The sequence below is a fragment of the Neovison vison genome, chromosome 9 (genome assembly GCF_020171115.1).
Source record: "Neovison vison isolate M4711 chromosome 9, ASM_NN_V1, whole genome shotgun sequence".
In the NCBI taxonomy this organism is placed as follows: domain Eukaryota; kingdom Metazoa; phylum Chordata; class Mammalia; order Carnivora; family Mustelidae; genus Neogale; species Neogale vison.
In genome coordinates, this window is record NC_058099.1 from 35941188 (window position 1) to 35964495 (window position 23308).

General features: G+C 47.9%; 1 protein-coding gene across 1 annotated transcript; it reads right to left on the reverse strand.

Moving 5' to 3' along the window:
- Positions 1-7: 7 nt before the first annotated feature.
- RUSC2 (RUN and SH3 domain containing 2) lies at positions 8-22239 on the reverse strand. Its single transcript, XM_044265424.1, has 12 exons — positions 22024-22239; positions 11171-13267; positions 5484-6113; positions 5046-5231; positions 4736-4876; positions 3605-3681; positions 3224-3398; positions 3031-3136; positions 2288-2334; positions 1020-1827; positions 788-925; positions 8-706 (listed from the first exon to the last, which is right to left on the reverse strand). The coding sequence occupies exons 2-12, from the start codon at positions 13197-13199 to the stop codon at positions 505-507; spliced, it is 4539 nt and encodes a 1512-aa protein (XP_044121359.1). The 5' UTR covers positions 13200-13267; positions 22024-22239; the 3' UTR covers positions 8-504.
- Positions 22240-23308: the final 1069 nt, after the last annotated feature.

Consider the following 23308-nt stretch of genomic DNA (forward strand, 5'->3'; position numbering starts at 1 on the left):
GAAATGGTTTGGAGGCCGAGCACCTTTTTTATTAATAGGTGTAATAAATAAATAAATAAATACATAAACAGAAGCCTGGGCTCCTCCTCCCTCTTCTGACCACCAGGCACTGGCCACAGCCTATTTACATTTGGGGGCATAGGGAGCTGGCCCCAATACTGTCACCTTTCCTCCTCACTACTTGGCCTAGGGAACCCTGCAAATGGGCTCTGGTCACCTCCCTCCACAGGGACATGCTTATCTGTACCTATGGAAGGGCTGGCCCAGATGGGCTGGGGAAATCCTGGCAGCCCAGTGCTGCATCCCTTCCCTCCTTTCCTGGGTGGAGGTCTGGATGAGGTCACTGGGACAGTTAATGGGGAGTAATTAATACTGAGCACAGGGATGTATGGCCCCCAGCTCTCAGTCTACTCTCTGTGGCCAAGCCAGAGGGCTTGGGAAGGGCTCTCAGGCTCTGAGTCAGGGGTTATGAGGGTCCCTGAGGCCACCAGCATGCACAGGGCCTCAGTTTTGGCTGCTTCCCGGGGTTGGACTTGGAGTTGGGGTCAAGGTCACATAGGCCAGAGGCACCAGGCCGGTGTCGGGGCCACGGCTGCAGCGCAGCCAGTCTCCTCCAGCTGGCCCCAGCACCCGTAGGATATCTCCCTTGTGGAAGCTCAGCTGTCCAGGGCCTGTAGCCAGATGATGGCACAGTGCCTTCACCTCGCTGGGGAAACAACAAATGGAGGTCAGAGAAACCCCACCCAAAGCCAAACCCAGCCCCCCAATCCTATCTTCCAGGGCTTACCATGGAGGCTTGGAGGGCAAGACTGGGGAGTGTGGCTCCTGCAGGCTCTCCTTGGGCTCTGGCTCTCGGCGGGCACCCACTGTCTGTGCCACTAGTTGGAACATGGACTTGTCCAGGCTCAGCCAGTCAGACGGTAGCCTAGGGGAGAGCAACCGGGGCTCTAGCTCTATCTGTGCTTTGGCTTAGATAGGCTCCCCAAATCCCTCCATCTACACCTTGGATTGCCTCTCACCTGTTTGTGGGCCGGGTCTCCCGCTGAGCCTTTCGGGAGCCAAAGAGGTGTCCCCACTTGATGCCCCCGGGTGAAGGCTCTGAGGCTCCTTCCTCATTTTCTGCTGGGGGGGCAGTGGACCCCTCCCTCTCCCGGCTACGCCTCAGCTCAGCCAGCACAGAATCGGGAGGGCTTCCCATCCAGAAGGGCCAGCCCCTGTCCCGGCCAAGGGTCTCCTCAGGGGCAGGGCAGGCCTCTGCCCCCTCAACTACTCCCTCTCGGGGGGGTGGTCCTCCGCCTCCAGCCCCTTTCTTTTTCTCACTGCTGCTATTGCTGCCACCACGGGGGAACCTAGAGCCCTCAGTTGAGCCATCTATGTAGACCTGGGAACTCTGCATGAGCTGATACCACCAGCCAGCCTGCCCACCTCGGGCCCACCTGCCACGCCCTGAACCCCCAGCTGCCTCTGCCACCTCTTCTGTCTCCTCTTCCTCCTCGTCTTCTCCACCTTCAGGGGCACCCACACCCTTCACCCGCTCCCCATGGACTGCCCTGTCCATGTCTCCAGGCCCCTCTTGGCCCCTGGCCCGGGCCAACTGCAATGTCGAGTGTGCAGACAGCAGCAGATCCTGGGACACCCGCAGCAGCTCCTTGTGTTGCCGCTGCTGCTGCCCACTTTGCAGGAGCCGGTGCTGGAATAGCAAGTCGAGGCTGAAGGGCAGCAGGGCCAGGGGCTGCAGTAGCAGCAGCAGTTCCTCGAAGAGGCCGGGGCACACCGTATGCGCTGCACTCAGGAAGCCCCATGGTTGGTAGTGGGTCTGGATGATATCTAGGGGAGCAAGAGAGAGAGCCTGAGTCCCACAGAAAAGGAGAGCCTGGCCTGGGGGGGTGGTGCCTCCAGAATTGGCCCTGGCAGAGCTGCTGCATACTGCTGCACAGGCTAGGCACTGTGGCTTTGGGTGGACACCAGCGCAAAAGAGGCCGTCTGAAGTTGGTGCAGATCGTGACCTCTACAACCCTAAGTGGCGGCCTCAAGTTCACAGGAGAGGTGTGGGGGTTCCTGGCCACCCCGACCTCCAGATTTCCTGAGTATTCTGCTGACTCCAAGGCTCTAACACAAGTAGAAGCTGGGGAGAGACTGGGCTGGAAGTCTAGGCTCTGAAGATGATCGCTTGGGTGGTCTCCCTCCCCATCTTCATCATCTGTAAAGAGACATGTCTCCCTCTTCTGAGCCTCTGAGATCTGGCCTATGTTGAGTTTGCAAGAGAGAGTAGTGTTCCGGGCATTACCTTCGTGGTTATAGAGGTGATTAAACCAGAACTCCAGGGACCGGATGCTGTAGGAAAATAGGCAGAGTTGAATCTTTGTGGAGACAGCCAGATGATAAGGTACAAAGGAGACAGAGAGGGGGTCAAACACAGGGCAGAGGCATAGGTGAACACTTCCCTTCTATGGCAGGGATGTTACCTAGTTCATTTCATGTAAAATAGTTCTGGAAAGTCAGTGGGGGATGTTGGGAGGGGGGTGAACATGTGATTCACAAGTCAATGACATCCCTCTAGAATGGATGTGGCTTGCCTAGGACCCCAAAAGTCAGGGCAGCTACTGAGAATACAGGGTACACATCCCAAAGGGGATGACCCAGGCTCATACTTGAGAAGCAAGGATACTGTAATGTGGATCTCAAGGGCATCTTATGGTCAGGCAGGATTTGGAAGTAGTGCTGGAATTGGGTGGATCAAGGTTTACAATATCCAGAGAACCACATTAATTTCCAAATAATCCAGATTATGAATTTATAAAAGCAAAAGACCATTTTGGTGAGCAGTGCCAGAGGGCTATGGGTATGGTGGGAAACCAGGGACACACTGAGAGAGGCTGAAGCTAGATTGGGAGAAAGTGAGCCTGGGCCCTGGCCACAGAGCCTGCAAATTCCCTTGCCTCTCTCAGTCTAGGGATTTGGTTCCACAGACGTGGCAGAGCCCAGGGGTGATGGCTGTGGTTTGCCGCTCTTGCTTCCCCACACACTCACTTCAGCAGGCCGAGAATGAAGGCGTTGAAACGCATGGTGTGACTGGTGAGTTCTGGGAACTGGCTGACCTTGTTGTAGAGGCCATGCAGGACCTTGGTGGACGGGCCTGAGGGGAAGCCAGAGTTAGCAGTCACATTCCCAGTCTCCTGAATCTGAATCTTCGCCTGGGGTCATCTTGCCACCCAGCACTTACCTAGCTGTGTGGAAGCCTCAACCACGCTCCATGGCATGTTCTTGCGTTGCCCAATGATGACATCTAGCACAAAGGCCTTGAGCCCATCCTCCAGCACAGCCTGGACTGCAGGGCACAAGTACTTCAGAACCAGGTGGCCCACATTGGGGCTCACAGAACTGTTCCCCAGCTTTGCCTGTGGATGCAGTAGAGAAGAAGAAGGAATCGTTTGAAGCCCGACCTTGGTCTTCTCTGACTCTCTTAGGCCTCAGCGTGCTTCTCTTGTGGTCCCCAGCCCAAAGTACCCGATTCTGAGTTCTAGGTGCAGGAGAGCAGAAGGCGGCAGCATAGAATGGGTGAGGGTCAGCAGGGTAGAGCTCAGCTTGCCAGTTTTTTGCCTACCTTCACCCCAGGATCCCGGCTTGTGCCAAAATGGGCCACGATGAGGTCCACGGCAGTGTTAACCGCCTTCACCAGCCCTGCAAGTGAGAACTCCATGTGACAGGTTCCTAAGCAAGTCCCTCGGAACTCAGCTGAAACTGAGCCCTCAATGGAGACAGAGAGGGGCGTCCACTGTCTCTCTCTGTCCCTGCACATGGCCCGGCCCCTTCCTGTTTTTGCCCAGTTCTCAAGCCTTGTACTGTTTTCACTGCCAGTGGGCCCATCCCAGTGATTGCATCTTCAAGAGCCTCTTGCTCCAGTCCTGGATCAAACTAACTATCCATCTTCTTTGCTATAAGAAACCAGGCTAGTGGCTGTTGGAGAAAGTCCAGGGCCACTCACAACAGTGACCGACAAGGGTACCTCTTTGACACGCTGCCTTGCGGTGTGTCTGCTATGCTCTCACATTGCCAAATTTTTACCCTCTTCTCAAACTCTTGGTTTGACTTTACCAGGAGAATAGAGGCCACTGGTCATCAATTCAACTTCACGATCCATTCAAAAGACATAACTACGTTCTATCTTCCTTCCTGCCCCCCTCAATCTCTACCTTGCTCAAGGTTCTTCCCTTTTCCCAGCTTTGAACTCCCCACTCTGCCTCTACAGGGGACTTCAGCTTCATCCTTCTCCCTTCCCACAGGCTTCCCTTCAGCCCACAATTATGCTCAATTCTTTCCCCATCATCTCACTGAAACAGCTCTCTCTTAGTCTAGTGGTCCCTTATTTGCTGAATATCTTAGTAGATGTTACCATCATGCCTACCCAACCTGTTAGGCCCTGTGGTACTTATACTCCCATTAAAGCTCGTGGTCATTTATGATACGGCAATCTCCCTCACTCTCCTTAGCTCCCTGAGGTAAGAGACCAAAGCCTGATTCTTAAGCATCTGATAAATGATCCTTGTGCACTCATGCACACTTGCCTTACACAATGCACAGACTTCAGCCTCTTGCCCCAGTTCCTGTGCTGATTCCTTTCTAGCACTTTCCCTATCTAAATAGGGAAATATTCTGGAGGACTAGACAGTAGGGCAATAGGCACAAAAAGGTACTGACAACAGAATTCCTGGCTTGACCTGGGGGTCATATTCACCTTTTTTCTGAAGCAGGTCAATGGAAATGGCCTCTGAGTTGCCATCTGGGGACAGACAAAATTCAGCTGGAGGCTTCTCAGTCAAGGAAAAGGGATCTTGGAAGTCAGGGCAGGTCAGTGGTAATGGCTTCACTATTTGACCTGGAAAGAAGAGAAAACTCAATCTCAAGCAACATCCTTCCAAGAGTTGTAGCTCCGTTCTGTGCCTCATACTCTCTGGGACATGTTCCTGTGGGACTGCCCCCTTCCCCAGCCCTGCCCAGCTGCGTTAGGGCCTGCCCTGCGCATCCTGGGGACCTGGCCCACACACCATTCAGCCGGCAGTTCAGATGGCCAGCAGCACTGAAGGAGCCAGGGAACTCAAAGATGGGGTTCCTTCGGGCCAGCCGAGCATCCTGTGGCCTTCGGTCTAGGCTCCCTGACAATCCAGGTGGCCCTAGTGGGTTCTTCCTCCTGTATTCCCGCCACTTGAGTGCTTGAGGGGATAGGTGGTTGGCTGAAAGCAGAACAGATGAGCGGAAGAGACGGGCAAGAGTTAGCAGGAGACAACATTTCACATCCACCCAGTGTGGCCATATAAAATGAGGGCTGGGAGTGCTTGGATATTATTCACAGAAGCTGGGGAAGGAGATATAAACATTTTGACCCCTGACCCCAGGTCGGAGAATAAGAAAGCATTCAAAGGCAGCGGGGGTGGTGGTGTTGGGGGCGGGGTAGAAATGCTTGCGGTGGAGGGTAAAGCTCATACCGTTATTGGGCCTGGAGGCCATGCTGCCCTCACCACCTCCCCGGGCTAGGCTTTCTGCTCGACTGAGGCTAGATCTCCAGGAGCCCAGAGGAGGCAAGCTTCCTGTTCCATGGAGACGGTACTCAGCCAAGGTCAGTAGCTTCTGATCCTCCTTCTGTGGCTGCTGGGAGGTGGCAGGCCGGGCAACAGGAGGACAGGAGCGGCTCCATGGGGGTGGGCTTTCTGTGGTTGTGGCCTGCTCTGGAGGAGGGGAGCACGAGGTGGAAGCAGAAGAGTCGGTGCTGGGCCCAAAGGGGCCAGCACTGCGGATGGGGGAGTAGCTACCCAGGGGTGATGGACGTGAGGTTTCTGGCTCAGGCCCAGATTTTCTGGCACCTCTGTTGGCAGGTGCCTGTGACTCCCCTGAGGGAGCTAAGGCTGGGACTTGAGCAGTGGGGGCAGCCAGTGGGGCAGGCTGCTGTGCACGGCTGCAGCCAGAGAGGCCGTAGAGCTGGGAAAGGCTATGGAGGGCACGGGCCTTGGCCAACTGCTTTGGGAAGTGGTGCTGGAACACGAAGGGCTGGATGGGCAGCGTGGTTGGCCTCTGCTCCTTGCTGTAGCGAAGGACTGGTCGGCTGTCCGCACCACCCCCTGTGGCAACAGTGATGAAGGAAGAATCAGAGAGACAGACCCTAGGACCCCCAGGAGAGGAAGCAAAGAAGCAGAGAGATAATGCTCACAGGGGAGAGGGGAAGAGATGGGCAGGAAGGATGGGTTGTAGGAATTGAATGCAGGGTAAGGGCAATCCAAGTTTGGGAATGTGACAGTGCTCCTCCCATCTTTTATAAAACTTTTTCTATTTTTTTACGATGCTGAACTCTTCTGTACTCTTGACTTCAAGGGTGGGTGTATCTTAAGGCTCCATCCTTAGATCTCCCTTTACGTTTTCTCCCCTGCATTGTTCAAGTTCAGACATTCATACAGAAGACTCCTGAACCCATAGCTTTAGCCCCCACCTTCCCCTTAATCTTTGGATTATTCTGCTTGAGGATTCTGCTTTCACTTAAAATGTACTATTTTAAGCGTGTCTGGGTGGCTTAGTCAGTTAAGCATCTGACTCTTGATTTCGGCTCAGATTATGATCTCAGGCTCTGTGTTGGGCTTGGAACCTACTTAAGATTCTTTCTCTCCCTCTGGGGTGCCTGGGTGGCACAGCTGGTTAAGCCTCTGACTCTTGGTTTTGGCTCAGGTCATGATCTCATGAGTCATGATCTCATGGGTAGTGAGATCAAGCCCCATGCTGGGCTCTGCTCTCAGTGGGGAGTCTGCTGGAGATTCTCTCTCACTCTCTCCTTCTTCCTCTGCCCCTCCCCTGCCTTGCTCACTTTAAAATAAATAAAATCTTAAAAAGAAAAAGACTCTCCATCTGCCCCCCTCCCCATCAAAATTTTGCTATTTTAAGTAAGTTCATCTATCACCTTTCCTCTCATGACTTCCATTTCTGTCAAGGGCAGAACAACCATTTCCTTGTTTCTAAGCCTAAAGAGTTGGGAGTAAGGATCACAGATATTCAAGGTAAGATGTTATTTACTTCAAGCTTTTGCTCATCACCAGTCTCCACTAAAGCCGACTCATTTCATTTTTAAGCAAATCTAACCATAACATTTCTTCATTTGCAGCTGGAATCAACCTCCTGTCACCTCCATCCACCCCATTCCCACTCTTTCATGATCCTGGCACTGGAGCCTCAGGATCCACATTTGCTCCCTCTACACAGAGCTGTGGTCCCCAACACTGGTCCTCTCTCGTTCTTTCAGCCAATCTTCAGGTCAGCGTCTCTCAACACACAGGGCTCCAAACTAAACACAAAACTCCAGGATACTGCACAGCCTGTCTTTGTGTGAGTTGTGCTTCTAATAAAACACTGCACACACTATAAACATTTGAATTGACACAAGGTGGTGCTACAAGCTTCCACGAAGCCAGAAACCCTGGGTGTGGCTCACTAGACAACTCTGGCTCAACAAATCTATGAGACAGGAATTAATATCCTTATCTGACAGCTCAGGGTATTGGAAATTTAGAGAGACTAAGTCATTTGTCCAAGGTTACACAACTAGGAAGTGCCAGAGCTAGAATTCTGCCTAAGCCGGAGTCTGACACAGGGGCTAATGTTCTCTTTATCACACTGCACTACACAGGAAATGGTATCCCTCATCTTTTCCCATTTATTTACTTCATTGATTCTTAAGGGGATAGTGATCACAACCCCAACAGGGAGGGGTTTCAGAATCACTCCCAGGGAATATATTCAAAATATACCCTCCTGTCATCTCCAATCGGTGCTTAGAGAACAACCTTTGTCATTCTCCCTTGCTTATTACTATGCTCCAGCCACACTTCCTTCTGCCCTTAAACATGCCAAGTTAATTAACATCTCAAGGTCTTTTGCACCTGCTGGTTCTACCCGAAATCATCTCATCATTCAGGCATCAGTTCAAATATCACCACCTCAGTGGTGACCACCCCAGTCCCTCTGGGAAGTCACCCTCTGTCTCATTATCCTGTTGTATTTTCTTTTCAGCATTTTATCCCTATTAGAAATTATCTTATTTGTTTATTATCTATTACTCCTCATAAGATCTCCAAAAAAGCAGGGTTTTTGAGTTGTTCATTGATGTATCCCCAGTGCCTAGACTAGAGCCCAGTATATAGTAGGTACTGAATAAATACTTGTTAAATGAATGAATACCCACGGTCACCCTTGGTTCAGGCTAGTCTTGCTGCAACCAGATCTTCTTACATAAGTCAGATTTCTTCATAAAATACCAGTTTTATCCCCTGTGGCCCTACTGCCCACAGAATGAAGTCTAATCTTCTCAAATAGGTATCCACACTTGCCACCAATTAGATTGTTCCACTCAAACTCACACAACTGCCATAGACACCGCTCTTCCCACCCCATTCCCATCTTTAAGTACACAGCCTTTCCTGTTGGGAATGCCTCCTTCCTTTCCATTTATTTAAATATCAAATTTCAAGGCTAAACTGACCCTGGCTTTCAGATTAGGCCTTCCCAACAGTAGCTTTATTATGCCTGCTATATAAAGTATGTTTGAATTAGATTGTTTATTTCTACTCTTAAAAAAAAAAAAATCCTCCCCAGGTCCCCAGGATTGGGTTTGAGGCAGAGGAATGAGATAAGGGAAGAAGGAGGGGTCTGACCTGGGGAGTGGGTCTCAGTTTTGTCCCCAGGGAATACAGAGACTAAGGTTTCTCGCTTTCCTGTGGGACAGCCCCTGAGAAAATCAGAGACCACATTCACCCAAGTTTGCTGTTCTGTAGGTGACACAACCACAGTCCTTCAGTTCCTTCTTAAAATGAAGTACCCAGAACTTGTAGGTGAGCGCTAACTGTTCAGAGGAATAGAGGACTATCAGCTTCTCCCTTCTGGAGTCTATCAGTGAAGACAGTCATTTGAACTGTGTGGAAGACCTTCCAAACTGCTGACTCATTCTGAATGTGCAACCAATTAAATATCACAAGTCAAGTCCAGCTTACCTATCAAACTTCACATTAGCCCCTGCTTTTTTGTTTTGTTCTTTCCAGATTTGGTAAGATCTTTTTGAATCTTGATTCTGCTGCTCAGGATGTCAAAGAGATCTCAGCTTCTTTTGTCATTCATGAATTCATTGAATTGTCATTCACTCTTTAATTTAAAAAAAAACAAACCATACAGAATTGAGAGAGGAGCCCTATGGGAGGTCACTGGAGACTTATGCAACAGAACAGCATCTCTATATGAAAAGTCTTATCCAATGATTAAAAAAAAAAACCACACACACAACACTTTAAAATGCCTCTCCCATCTCTGACTGACTGTTCTTGCCTTCAGAATGCCAGCCACAGCATCCCCTGGGCCGAGTGGCACCCACCAGGTAGTGAAGTCTAAGAAGGGAGTGAGACTCTGGCCAATCTCTGCTGTTTGAGAACCCCCTCCTCCTTAGGGCCTCTCCTTTCATCCTCCACCCCAAAGGCAGCTTCTCTGTGTCTTTTTAAGAGTGTTAAGTCTTCTCAGGCTATGATCTCCCCAACAGCAGAGATGACACCATTAATGGTTCTTTAACCCACTCCCTTCGAGAAGCCAAAGGACCCTAACCGAGCCCACAGCATAGCACATGCCCCTTTATCTCCCTTTCCCTGCTTTATCTCTTTTTCCAAACCCTCTGAGATCTGCTTCCCCCCTCACTACTCTCAAATGTTGTTTTCAGGATTCTTCAGCCTTAATGTTAGCAATTTCTCTTCAAAACTTTGTTGAACCCAACTCTTTTTTGAAACTTTCACCTCCTCTAGTCCCTGTGGCTTTACTCTCCCCTGATCTTCCTAATTCTTCTCAGAACGTTTGAGTGTTGCTCTGCTCACCCTTAAATCATTATATCCTCAGGGCTCTCTGTCCTTATTCCCTTTACAACTCCACACATTCTCCCTGGGGGTTCTCATCTACTTGAAGCTTCAGCTACCTCGATTATTCTGATGATTTTGATCTTGGTGGTCTCCTGATCCCCAGGGCATCTTTTCCAATCCACCTTTCACCCAAACAACCAGTGATCTTTCTAAAATGCAAAGACCATCCCATTAAGCTATTAAAAACAACCAAAATGCCACTTCCCTGATTAAAATCCTTCAACAGTTCCCTCCACACCCTACCAAATTATTTGGCTATACCAAATTATTTAGAGTTTTTGTAAGCATCAAGTTATTCTTCACCTTTGTGGTTTCACACAGACAACTGTATGAACCCAGAATATTCCTCGCACAAGTCTCTACAAAGCCTATTCCTCATCCTCTTTCTAGACTGGCTTTAAATATAAATTCTGTTAGCAGTCTTTCTCTGACATTTTAGTCTGTCTAGAGATGCCCAGTACTGTACACCTTTATCTCTGGTTTTTGTTCTTAAGTAGGCTCCAACACAGGGCTTGAACTCACGATTCGGAAATTGAGACCTCAGCTGACATCAAGAGTTGGCTGCTTAACCAACTAAGCCACCCAGGCCGTGCACCTCACCCCATCTCTGTGTATTAATGATGTTACCTTTTCTGTTTTCATCCATAGTCAGAATTCCTTGAGGCTAGAGACTATCCCTCACATCTCTCTATCACCAACATTTAACACAGAGCATTTATATAACAACTATTTAAATGTAATAAAATAAATAGGGAAAGAGCAGGCCCAGGATGCTTAAAGGTGAAATGTCTGGATTCAGGCTCTTTGAAGAGCAGCAAGAATCACTGACCAAAGAACGAACCTCACTGACACCCAGTGTGGTTTGCCTATGGGACATATCTCTTAGGCACTGTAAATTCCTAAATGTCCCAAACTGAACTTGGGACTTTCTCCTTTATCCAGGAAATCCACTTTTACATCAGTGTCTGTGGTCCCTATCCATGTACCATCATCTTTCCAGTCATCAAGGCTTACTATCACAATCTTCTGCATACTTCCTTTCCCAATATATCAATCTCTGACATTTCAGTGTTATTTTTTATCCTTCCCTCCATTACAACTGTAGGACATGACCTGGACTGGAAAGATGATGGATCTAGTCTGAGGAGCCTTTAGTGGTTATGGATAAGGTGGTTGCTAGGGCCCTATCACTGAGGAGGCCATGCATACATATCCTGGTATTCTCCAGCCTCTAGGTTCCTTACCGTCAGCTCTAGCTCTTGCATCCTTCTGGGTATGGCTGTTGGCTGGGCTCCCTGAGAGAGCAGGCCCTGGATCCATCAGCTGGGCCAGAGGTCCTTGCCCAGCAGCTCTGAGGCTAGCAGGTGGCATCTCACTGGACTGGGGGCCCTGACAGACCTGGGTGGACCAGGACTCTGGGCCAATTATGTCCATGCTGGGCCCTGAGGGCATGGGTGGTAGGCTGTGGCTACAGCGAGTGCCCTCGTCCAGTGGGCCCACCCTATCTTGTTGGGCTTCTGGGATGGGTGAGAACTCCTGGGAGGAGTCCCCAATGCTCACTCGAAGTGGCGGGGAGCCAGAGCCTGCAGCTTTCTTCCGGCCCTTGGCGAGCTCAGCAAAGGAGGTGACTCGCCGAGGTGGGGAGCCAGGCCCAGCGAGGGCCGCGGGACCCTCACTCAGGCGCACTGGGCAACTCAACATGCGTTCCAGTGAGCCCAGGCGGACAGGAGGGCTGCGCGCGAGGCTGCGATCACAGCTCCGAGAGCGCTGGCGTCCAGTGCTAAGGTTGGGGGGTGAAGTGTTTGTATACACTTGCCCCTCGATCACACCGGGGCCCACAGGAGCTGCTGCTTCCACCGAGGAACCCACCACTCCTTGTTCCTCTGTCTGGACTTCTGGCCTCTGGAATAGGTAATACTCAGAGGGCTGGCTAGGGCCAGGGTCTGTGCCAGTGCCTGGTGCAGGGCTTATCTTGGTGTGTTCTTCAGAGCAGCTGGTGATGGAAGAGCCAGCTGGGCTTGGAGATGACTGGGAGGAGAGGTCACAGGTGACAAGTTTATAGTAATTCTGGGTGGCCACAACAAGACGGGCCTGGCTCTGGAAGCAGGCTGTGAGGTCAGCCACACCTGGGCAGGGCTCACAGTGTGGGCGGTAGGAGTTGCAGTTGGCATCGAGCTCAGGAGAGGAGGCATGAGGACAGCCATAGCTCCCTTCCCTTCCTCCGCTGTCAGGGTGGTGGGACTCACAAGACATCTTCGACTCAGCTGGGGAGGGCTGCAGGTCCAGGTAGAAGGCGCCAGGGTCTGAGTGGCTACAGAAAGAAGAGTTGCTGCAAGACTGTGGGGCGGAGTTGAGATTGGCACGGGAGTTGCCATGCATCTTGTTGTAGAGGGTGCTGAAGGTGACCAGCACACCGTCTGAGCTGTTGCAGGAGGAGTCACTCACGTAGCCCATGGACTGGTCAGCCGCCTCGGACTGACTGGAGGTGCTACTGCAGCGGCAGTGCTGAGGCCCCGAGCCTGAGCATCCTGGGTTCCTTGGGGACTCATCTGAACTGAGCTTCCATTCCTGATCGAAGGAAAAGCCAGAGGTATCACTGGCTCCACCCCCACTGCCACTCCCCCCAGGTCCCCCACACTCATCCAGCTCCATGGTCTCTGCTTCCAGGTCTGGCCGGCAGCAGTGGCTAGGGCTGCAGTGCTGGCTCTCCAAGGTGGCCACCGGCTCCTGTTCCTGTCCCTCCACTACTCCAGCCCGACTACGTGTTGCCCCCCATGGCCTGCCCACTCTGGGGCCAGGTGGTGGCAGCTGGAAAGGGGACAGATGGAAGGTGGGCTGACCAGCCCCATGCAGGTGGAAGGACTGCTGGGTGGCACTATCACCAATGCTGTCGTCATACAGATCACTAAGTCCTGGCTCAGCCGCACCCTCCTGCAGCAGGAAAGGATTGTGCCGTTTAGGGGCCCCAGGGCCTCTGCCATCCCGAACCCTACTCTTCGTGCTGTCTGCAGGCCGTGCGGATCCCCCTGCAGCAGAGTGCAGACTGTTGTATAGCAGCGAGTCAGCTTGTCCTAGGTCTTGATCAGGCTGGGTGATGCCCAGGTCAGGGGGGCAGAAAGGATTGGATCTGGTGCTCCCACTACCTCCACTTGCCCCTCCACAGCACTGCCTGTCTGGGACCTGACAGTGCACCAGCGGGATGTGGTGGACGATGAGGGTCTCTCCAGCCAGCTTTGGGGGACTATCCATTCTGGAAATTTCGAACAAGGGCATCAACAGCACCAGACACTGCCCCCGGAGCCCAGTTGGGCAGAACACATTTCATCAGGAGAGCTTGGCACCTGGAGAGAGAGGGAAAGAAAGGGAACCTAATGTCACCTCCCTGGAAGTCAGGGACATGCCCTTCCCCATAGCATTTTCAGATGGAGAAGAGCCCAAGAGGAGAAAAGACTCAGAGTCAAGGTGGAGCTTGAGAGCACAGCCCGACAGAGTAAGGCCACCCTGCCGGACTTTCCACATGGCACAGGTCCAGCTCCTGAGTGCCTGCTCCATTCCACATCGGCCATGCATCCACTCGTGACAAAGGGCAAACCCCTTTTCATGCCACCTATGAAGGTCTGGGGATCTCAAGAACGGTAATTTCTCCTTTTCTTTCAAAGACATGTTCTTAGCAATAAACGATGATGATTAAGTCCCAACTACAAAAAAAGCATGAATAGTACCTAACTTAGAAAAATCATCTAGGATGCTCAGCCCTGAGGGGGACAGAGAGATGCCATAAACCCAGCTACAGTTTGCCAGCTCTCAGACAGGGGTAAAATCATGAATACGAACTACATCATGTACTCATGGCAATAAGCTATTAATTTTGCAAGAAAACTGTTTTTTAAATATTCTGTATGGTTTGCCCCCATGTCACTTCATTTTCTCCTTTGAGCCCCAGAATGCTTGTCCCTCTCTGCTGGCTGTGGGCTAGCGATCCTCACTTTCCCTCCTACTGTCCTGGAGCTTCTACTTTTTTTTACTTTTTCAAGACTTTATTTTTTTAAAGATTTAATTTATTTATTTGACAGAGACACAGTGAGAGAGGAACACAAGCAGTGGGGAGCGGGAGAGGGAGAAGCAGGCCTCCGGATGAGCAGGGATCCTGACAAGGGGCTCTGTCCCAAGGCCCTGGGATCATGACTGGAGCTGAAGGTAGACACTTAATGACTGAGCCACCCATGCACCCCTCAAGATTTTATTTTTAAGTAATCTCTGCAGTGAATGTGGGGCTGGCACTCACAACCCTGAGATCAGGAGTCACATGCTCCACTGACTGAGCCAGCCACGCACCCCTGTCCTGGAGCGTCTTGAATACAGAGACCGAGTTGGGCATTAGAGTGACTACAAGTATGGGTGAAGCCAACCTTCTCACTGAGGGGATGGGTGTCTATTTCTATCACTTTTGTATCACTCAGGCACACAGAAGGCCTAGCAAACGTCATAGGCATAATACACTCTTGTCCGGCTCAGGATACAGATCTTCTGAAGTGCCCAAATTCTGCCCAGTTTCAGTCCAGAACTTTCACTATCAGGGTCCCCTAGAAAGTATTCTCTTCCCACTTTTTCCTCTAACAGGTAAAGTTCTCTCCTGTTCAAAGTCTCCTGGTCCCAAGCACACACAGTCCATTCAGAGATTCTCTGGTCTGCTGGCTGGACTGTGGCCAAATGGCTTCCTCAAATTCTAGTCTCCTGTGCTACCAAGTTCAAGTCCTAACAGTCGTTGCTTGCTTAGACTCCTCCTATCTATTTTTTGCTAATTCATTCATTTCTCTTCCTTCCTTTTTTATTCCTGTCATTTTCCTTCCACCCACTGTGAATCTAATTCCTCAATGCCTAAGTTTTCCGTCATTTAGTTGAATGCTTAACACCAATTTTTAAAAATTTAACTCATTTAGATTACAGGATCACAGCTCTTCATGTGGAGTATAGAAAAGATCTGGGTAAGTCACACATGCTCAAGGACATGAACAGGCAAAACATAAATGAAAAAATTCAAGTGGCTGATCAATACGTATGTGAGGAATACAGTTTTAAAAATTTATAAATTAAATTACATCAATAATAAAAAGCGAGTGTTGATCCTTTCTCCCCGCCACCCCCCACCTTTACTTTCTGAGTGGAAGACTTCTTTGTTGGACTTCCAACCCTTTGGGAGTTGATTGGGGGTAATGAGTTCATCTGGAGAAAAGTAGAAACCAGAGAGGCTAAACTGAGCTATGAGGTTTGAGTTCTACAAGAAAACATGGAAATAATATTTGTTATCTTGGATTGGGTGATGGTTTCTCAGATATGATAGATAAGGTGGACTTCATAAAATTTAAAAACCTTCATGCTTCAGAGGATACCATCAAGAAAAGACAATCCACAAAATGGTAGAAAATATTTGCAAAGAGATTACTGATCAAAATATATGAAGGACTCTTATAACTCAACAATAGACATATAACCCAATTAAAAACTGGACAAAGAACTTCAATAGACATTTCTCCACAGAAAACTTAGAAATGGCCAATAAACACATGGAAAGATGCTCAACATCATTAGTCATTATAGAAATGAAAACCACATAGATACCATTTCATCTCCACCACCTCTAAGATAAAGGATAGTAACAAATGTTGGTGAGGATGTGGAGATATTGGAAACTCAACCTTGTTTGAGGCATTGTAAAATGGTACAGCCACTTTGGAAAATCAGTCTGACAGTTCCTTAAAATGTTAAACATAGAGTTACCACATGACCCAGCAATTCTACTCCTGTGTATATATCCAAGAGAAAGGAAAACACATGTTCACACAAAAGTTTGCATATTAATATTCACAGCAGCATTCACAGTAGCCAAAAAAGTTGTAGCAAGCCATTATCCATTAACAGATGAATGGATAAACATAATGTGAAACAGAGGCACCTGGCTTGCTCAGTTGGTAAAACACGTGATTCTTGATCTCAGGGTCTAGACTTCAAGCCCCACACTGGGTGTAGAGCTTCCGTACTTTATTTTTTAAATTTGGTTTCTTTTCTTTTCTTTTTTTTTAAGATTCTATTTTTTTTTTAAAGATTTTATTTATTTATTTGACAGACAGAGATTACAAGTAGGCAGAGAAGCAGGCAGAGAGAGAGGAAGGGAAGCAGGCCCCCTGCTGAGCAGAGAGCCTGATGTGGGACTCGATCCCAGGACCCTGAGATCATGACCTGAGCCGAAGGCAGCAGCTTAACCCACTGAGCCACCCAGGCGCCCAAGATTCTATTTTTAAGTAATCTTTTGACCCAAGGTGGGGATAGAACCAACAACCCTGAGATCAAGAGTTGTGCACTCCACCAACTAAGCCAGCCAGGAGCCCCAGTGTAGATAGATAGATAAAGCTGCAAAAAACCCCCGATGTTAAAAAATAATTTGATATAGGGGCGCCTGGATGGCTCAGCCATTAAGCGTCTGCCTTCGGCTCAGGGCTTGATCCTAGGGTTCTGGGATTGAGCCCCACATCGGGCTCCCTGCTCAGTGGGAAGCCTGCTTCTTCCTCTCTCACTCCCCCGACTTGTGTTCCCTCTCTCGCTGTGTCTCTCTCTGTCAAATAAATAAATAAAATCTTTTAAAAAAATTTGATATATGCATGCAATAGAATATTATTTAGCAATAAAAGGAATCAAGTAGTGATCAATGCTACAATCTGAATGAACCTCAAAAAGGTAAGTGAAAGAAGCCAGTCATAAAAGGCTTCTTTGTATGGTGTTGTATGATTCCATTTATACGAAATGTCCAGAATAGGCAAATCCAGGGAAACAGAAAATAGATTAGTGGTTGCCAGGGACTGGGGAATGGGGATTGACTTCTAATGGGTACGGAAGTTCTTTCTGGGGTGATGAAAATGTTCTGAAATCAGACAGTGGTGATAATTATGAAAGTCTGTCAGTAAAATCAAATCTATAGATTTTTATGGTATGTGAATTATACCTTAACAAAGCTTTTATTTTAAACATTTTTTAAAAATAGAAAAAATATTAGGATTTATGAGAAGAGGAAAGGGGAGATGAGGAAGGGAATGGGTGTTGAGCAATGGAGGGGATTAGGCATTTGCAGAGACAAACTGAGAAAGACAAAAGAAAGAAAGCTGGCCTTCAAGTATGGGATTTTGTTGAGAGGAATAAAGAGGATTTTTAGGAAATTTAGCTATGAAGTACATGAGATAATATTCCCTTCACTACTCCCCATCTCTTTTCTTCCTTCACCAATAAAACTTGGGTTCAAATATATATGCTACAAGGATAACAGAAAGTTGCAAACAACCTAAAATTCCAGTAACAACAATCCAGAAAAAAGTACAGAGCAGAGTATCATTAAAATAATATGTTAATATGATTACTGACTTGGGAAAATGTTAAGTAAAACTGCAGATTACAAACAGCATGCAGAGTATGACACCATTTTTGTAAATAAATACATGTCTATTACGTGTCTTAGTCTGTTCAGGCTGCTATGACAAAACATCTCAGGCTATGTGGCTTATAAACAGAGAAATTTATTTCTCACAGTCTTAGAGCCTGGGAAGTCCAGGATCAAGGTGCCAGAAAGGCTGCATTCTGCCCTCTTCCTTGTTCATAGCTGGCACCTTCTAGCTGTATCCTTATATTGTGTAAGGGACAAGGGAGCTCTTTGGAGCCTGTTTTGTAAGAGCACTAATCCCACTCATGAGGGCTTTGTCCTCATGAGCTATCACCTCCCAAGGCCCTATCTCCTACTACCACTACCTTTGAGGGTTAGGATTCAACATATGAATTTTAGGGGACACAAATATTCAGACCGTATCAATATGCATGAGAGAAAATTTGAAGGCATATACAACAAAATATTAATAGTGCTTAACTCCATCGAGCAATGTCGGATTATTTTTAATTTTACTGTTTCATCTATATTTTCTTTTTTAAATTTTTATTTAAATTCAGTTAATTAACATGTAGTGTATTATTAGTTTCAAAGGCAGAGTTCGGTGATTCACCAGCATATAATACCGAGTGCTTATTATATTATATGCCTTCTTTAATGCCCATCATCCACTTCCTCAACCCCCTACCCACCATCCCTCCAGAAATCCTAGTCATCTGTATTTTCTAATTTGTATATAATAAATATCTATTATGTACATAATTTAAACAGTTTTGTTTTCTCTCTCTCTTTTAGATTTGGGGGGAGAGGTGTGGGAGAGACTCTCAAGCAGGCTCCACACCCAGCACGGAACCTGGCAATGGTGCTTGATCTTACAACCCTGAGATCGTGACCTGAGCTGAAATCAAGAGTCAGATGCTTAACCAACTGAACCACCCAGATGCCTCATTTTGTTTTCTTTAAACAACACAGATACAGTGGGTTCAGGGCTTAGAGAGGGCAGCTTCCCCTTATATAGAGTATTAAGTTTCCCCAAAGTCTAGGCTATCATATGACGCCTAGACTAAAAGAAGCATAGAAAACTATCTTGTACGAATAGGAGTACTTTCAGGAAAACCTATGGGCTCTACAGCCATCATTTGATCTTCAGTGAATAGCAACCAATCCCCCGCCCCCAGCACTATTTTCAAGTAGCATTCACAAATAAAACGTACACACATAAGAACTTTTGATTTGATTCACAAAACTATTACTGAGTCATACATGCTTCAAAATAGAAAAACATAATGACACAGAGTCTAGAAGGCTGACCCTCTAAACCAGGGAGAGAGAATAAATGGATACAGAAGATGATGAAGAACCTTTGGCTGGAAGATACAGAGAGCTGTATTACAATGTTGTTTATGTGTCCGTCTCCCAAACTAGAGTTCATTCCCTGAGGTTAGAAACTGGAATAAAGTCAACTCCGTGTCCCCAGAACCTATACATAGTGCTCAGAACGTGGTAAGTGCTTGGTTATTTGTGGACTCATAAACGTGACTTGTTTATCTTTTTATAATTGAGTTGCAGGAGTTTTAAAATTTCTTTTGTCAGATAGGTCTTTTTTTTTTTTTTTTAAGATTTTATGTATTTATTTGACAGAGACAGTAAAAGAGGGAACATAAGCAGGGGGAGTGGGAGAGGGACAAGCAGGCTTCCTGCCAGCAGGGACCTGATGTGAGACTTGATCGAGGGATCCTAGGATCATGACCTGAGCCAAGGCAGATGCCTAAGGAATGAGCCGCCTAGGCACTCCCGTCAGACATATCTTGAGAATATTTTCTCTTAGCTTGTCTTACATTTGTTTTCTTAATGTTGCTTTTCAATTAATGGGAAGTTTTTAATTATATAAAATCACATTTATCTTTTTTTTTTCTTTTATGGTTAAAGCTTTTCATGTCTTATCTAAAATGTCTTTGCCTATCCCAAGATCATGAAGAAAATTTTTCCTTTTTTCCCCCCTGAAAGCTGTATAATTTTAGCTTTTATATTTAGGTTGTGTTGAATCCTATTTTAGCTATAAAACTACATCACTGGTGGATTCATTTTATATTTTTGTATCTTAGAGAAGGTCTTATTCCTCCCTGATCTCCACACAACCAAGGGAAATGCCTGCCAAGAGTTCCTTCACAGACAACTCTAGGTCAGCCAACTAAGGTGAAGTTCTGCAGACATCCTATGCGATTTTGTACTCATGCCTCTGCCCCCCACTCCCAAATATGTTGTCTCACTGATCCTCACAACAACTCACCAAAGTAGGCAGAGCCACTTTCATTTTAAAAAATGAGGAAAGCAACAATCAGGAAAACAAAAGGACTTGTCCAAGATCACTCAATGAATAAATGACAGATTAAGACAGGACTCAGGAATCTTACCTTTTGATCAGTTAAGAATGTAATGAGAGTATACTGTACATGTGACTTTATTTCAAACACCACAGAGCACTACCTCTTAGACTTCTTTCTTGGGAATAACTTGTTCTATAATAATACAAGTTTAATACTGCGGCCCATGAGCTCTAATAAAGTAAAAGAGAAAACAATGGGGGTTCCAGACTCATTCTGTACCCTGATTAAGTGGAGAGACATGGAAGATGAAGATGCAGAAGGAACAGAGAATCCAGAATAGGAAGAAAGTGGAAGAAAGCTCTCAGAAGATGGGCCCTCTAGCTATGATTACTAGACAGACAGTGGTGGGTTCAGCCAGCATCAAGTGAGGAAGTCTAGCTCTCTAGAACCAGGGTAAGCTTTCCATGAGAGCCCTTTTCCTGGCTCCCATCCCAAATTGGTGTCTCCCGGCCTATCGTAACAATACTATTTATTAGTGATCATTCATTGATCTCTTGCATGCCAGGTGATTTACATATGTCATCTCTAGTTCCCCTATAACTTTTTAAAGATTTATTTATTTATTTTAGGGGGAGAGGGATGGGTGGGGAGGGGCAAAGGGAGAGAGAGAATCTCAGACTCCCCGCTGGGCACAGAACCCGATGTGGGACTCAATGACCCTGAGATCATAACCTGAGGAGAAATCAAGAGTCAGATGCTTAGCCAACTTAGCCACCCAGGTGCCCCACCACTCTAATATTTTAAAGTAGGCATGATCACTTCCATTTTACATATGAGAAAACTGAAGCATAGCAAGAGTTAAGTAGTCTGCTCATAATTACACAGCTGAGATGGGACACAAACTCAGGTCTGCCCAATTCTTAATTCTTTCTACTACAACTCCCTCCCAAAGAAAATGATCAGGGCCACACCCTCTTCCTAAAGTCTTGGCATTTACCCTGCCAGGCTGCTTCCTACCTTTCCTGTATGGGCCCACACTCTAGCCTCCACTTACATAATTTGTGTTTACCCACTTCTCTATTCTCTAAACTCATTGTCCCTTTCAATATTACTGCCCCAGTAATATGAGTGTTACTAAACAGTCTTCAATTCACCTTCTATTGCAGCTCTTGGTCCTCATCTCCCTGCCCCCTTCATAGGTCCCAAGGCCCCCTTTTCCTGTTCTGTAGTTCACATTCCTAGATGCTTCCTGGGAACTAACAACCTCCCACAACTTCCCAGTGTATTCCCCAACCACATATTTGCACAAAGTGGAACTACTGACTCCTATTAGCATATTTTTGAATCATCCACCAAGGTGGTGAATGGAAATGGGAATTTAAGGAACTCTACCTGCTCAGCAATAAGGTAACTCTGGGCAGGAAAATGTTCTACACTCCAGAAGAAAGGTTTCCTCTGTTTTTGGTCATCAGCATCTCTCTGCCAGTCATTGAACGCCTTCCCTCTTTTTTTTGGCCTTCTGAAGGAGGACTGGGATGACAGTGGTACTCAGTTGCTAATCTCTAATAATCTGACCTTGACCTTAGGTCCCATGAGGAGCATCAGTAGGACGGATAACCTTCTTCCTGTCTGGGTCCCCTCTGTGGCAGGACTGAGGGAGGAGAGGTAGAGGGTGCATTTGGGAGTATCAGTTTATGGTCAGGTCCCTTCCTGTTAGGAATCTAGGTCTGTATAAGGAGACCGATTGTAACAAGTCAGGTGCCCTCAGCATAACAGTGACCACCTCCCTGCACGCCCCCAGTAGACTGTGGAGCCTCTTGGTCAACATTCTTTCTTATTCCATCCTTACCGAGAGCCTATTGGCTTCCATGGTACCAGAAGATATGTGTGTCCATAGGTATGTATGTTTTTGTATGGAGGAAAAGGAATGGGCTGGATGTTTCCCAGCCCCTCCTCTTGAAAGCTGCTCAAATCCCTGCATTTTCTCCATCATAAACTTATAATAGGTTTGGGGGTGTCTCCTCCCATTAAGCCTTTGTTCTTAGATCTGAACCCCTCCACCCTGGCCCACACTATAGTACTTCATTAGAAACGCCCAGAGAGGAAGGAGGGGATCTGCTTCTTGACAAAACAGCATTAGCCCAAGCCTCTGCACCACAGCACAAATATATGCAAGGATGAGCTCAGCTAATGTTTGCTCTCATGCTCTCCCCGTCTTTCTCGCTCACTCGCTCTCTCTCTTTCGGAAAGACAAAGCCAACCCTCAGAAACCAGGGCCCAAATGTGCTGATCGGTTATCCTAGCGTCTCTGCCCTGCCCCTCCCCCAGCTCTGCTGAGCCATACCTCTGTAAGGAGCCTTGAGCTGTACCCGGAGGCTTCTGTTCCTTTTGCACTCCAACCAAGCTCTACCTTGACAGTTCCAGCTGAGGCATTGTTCCACAGGACCACACAGAGGGAACTGAACCGATTTCCTAAGATCTGATTTCTGCTAATACAATGGCATCGTTGCTAATGCAGGGAGCCTGCGCAATCCCAGCCCCAGGATCCTCACTGCTGCTGCCGCCGCTGCCACTGGTGCTGCGGTGACGTTGCTGCTAAGGGAAGGGGGAAGGGAAAGGAGCAGGCATGCCCACAGTACAGCCACTCAGCCTCCCTCCCTGTCAGTCCCTGTGGGCCCTTTAGCCAGGGAGTGGGGAGGGGAGGGAAAGGAGTCAGCCACAGAGGGCGGGCAGTGCTGGAAGGCTGAGAACTCTAAAGGCAGCGAAGAAAATTAGGGAGAGAGCCGGGCCTACCTAGCTTCTCTCTTGTCCTTAGGAGTCTCAGGGAAAGTCTGGGCAGAGGCTTAGAGCTTCCTTTCTTTATGCCTCTCCTTTTAGATCTTAGCCAGAAACCTCTCCCGCCTCTCTTCAACCCACTCTGAATGACTCCTTGTTTTCCAGCTTTTTCCTTTCACTAAGATTCCAGACTAGCCTCAGGGTGGGGCAGCCAGTCTGGGAGGGGGTTCCTGAACCTTGAAGGGAGGTTGTAAGGACCTGTCATCAATCTACCAGCAGGCAGAGTCCTTGTGGATCCCAGCTGGACTTAGCACTAGGCAATTTAGGGTGTGCCTCTTCAGAGAAATGAGGTCTGTCTCAGAAAAAAAGGGAGACTGGGCTACAAGCAGGCTTCTTCTATACACTGGGTGGTAATGAGACTGAGGACCAAGCTGGCAACAGGCCCCTTCCTAACAAGGGTCCAATTCAGTTCCCTGGATTTTCAGAGGGCCTGTTAGTGTGGCCGGAATAGAACCTTTCCCTTTCACCTACATTAGCTTTTGGACATGTGCCGAGTGGGGTCCGCTGGGCCTGTGATGAGGCAGAATCCATTTGGCCAGGGTGAGGGGCCAGGAAGCTTCTTTTCCTAGGGAAAGGAAGGCTAAGGAAAGGGAGTGGTCTCCCCTTAGCCACAGAAACATCTCAGTTCTACCTGTAGACCTACAGAGCCCTTCACTTCTTGTAAGCTCCACCTTCCTCGGGTTCTGGGGCAGTTCTGTGGGGATCAGTGAACAGTGGAGAAGTCACAGCCAGAGCCAACTGTATAGCAAGCAACAACACTGTCCACTTCATGCCACTACTCCCTGCTGCCACCC

Excerpts from the sequence above, each read along its gene's own strand:
- RUSC2 (XM_044265424.1), bottom strand. The coding sequence starts at position 13,199 with ATGCCCTTGTTCGAAATTTCCAGAATGGATAGTCCCCCAAAGCTGGCT. Across the intron at positions 4,877-5,045 it reads TCTGAACTGCCGGCTGAATG|GTCAAATAGTGAAGCCATTA; the intron begins GTGTGTGGGCCA and ends TCTTCTTTCCAG. Across the intron at positions 1,828-2,287 it reads TCACCTCTATAACCACGAAG|ATATCATCCAGACCCACTAC; the intron begins GTAATGCCCGGA and ends TTGCTCCCCTAG.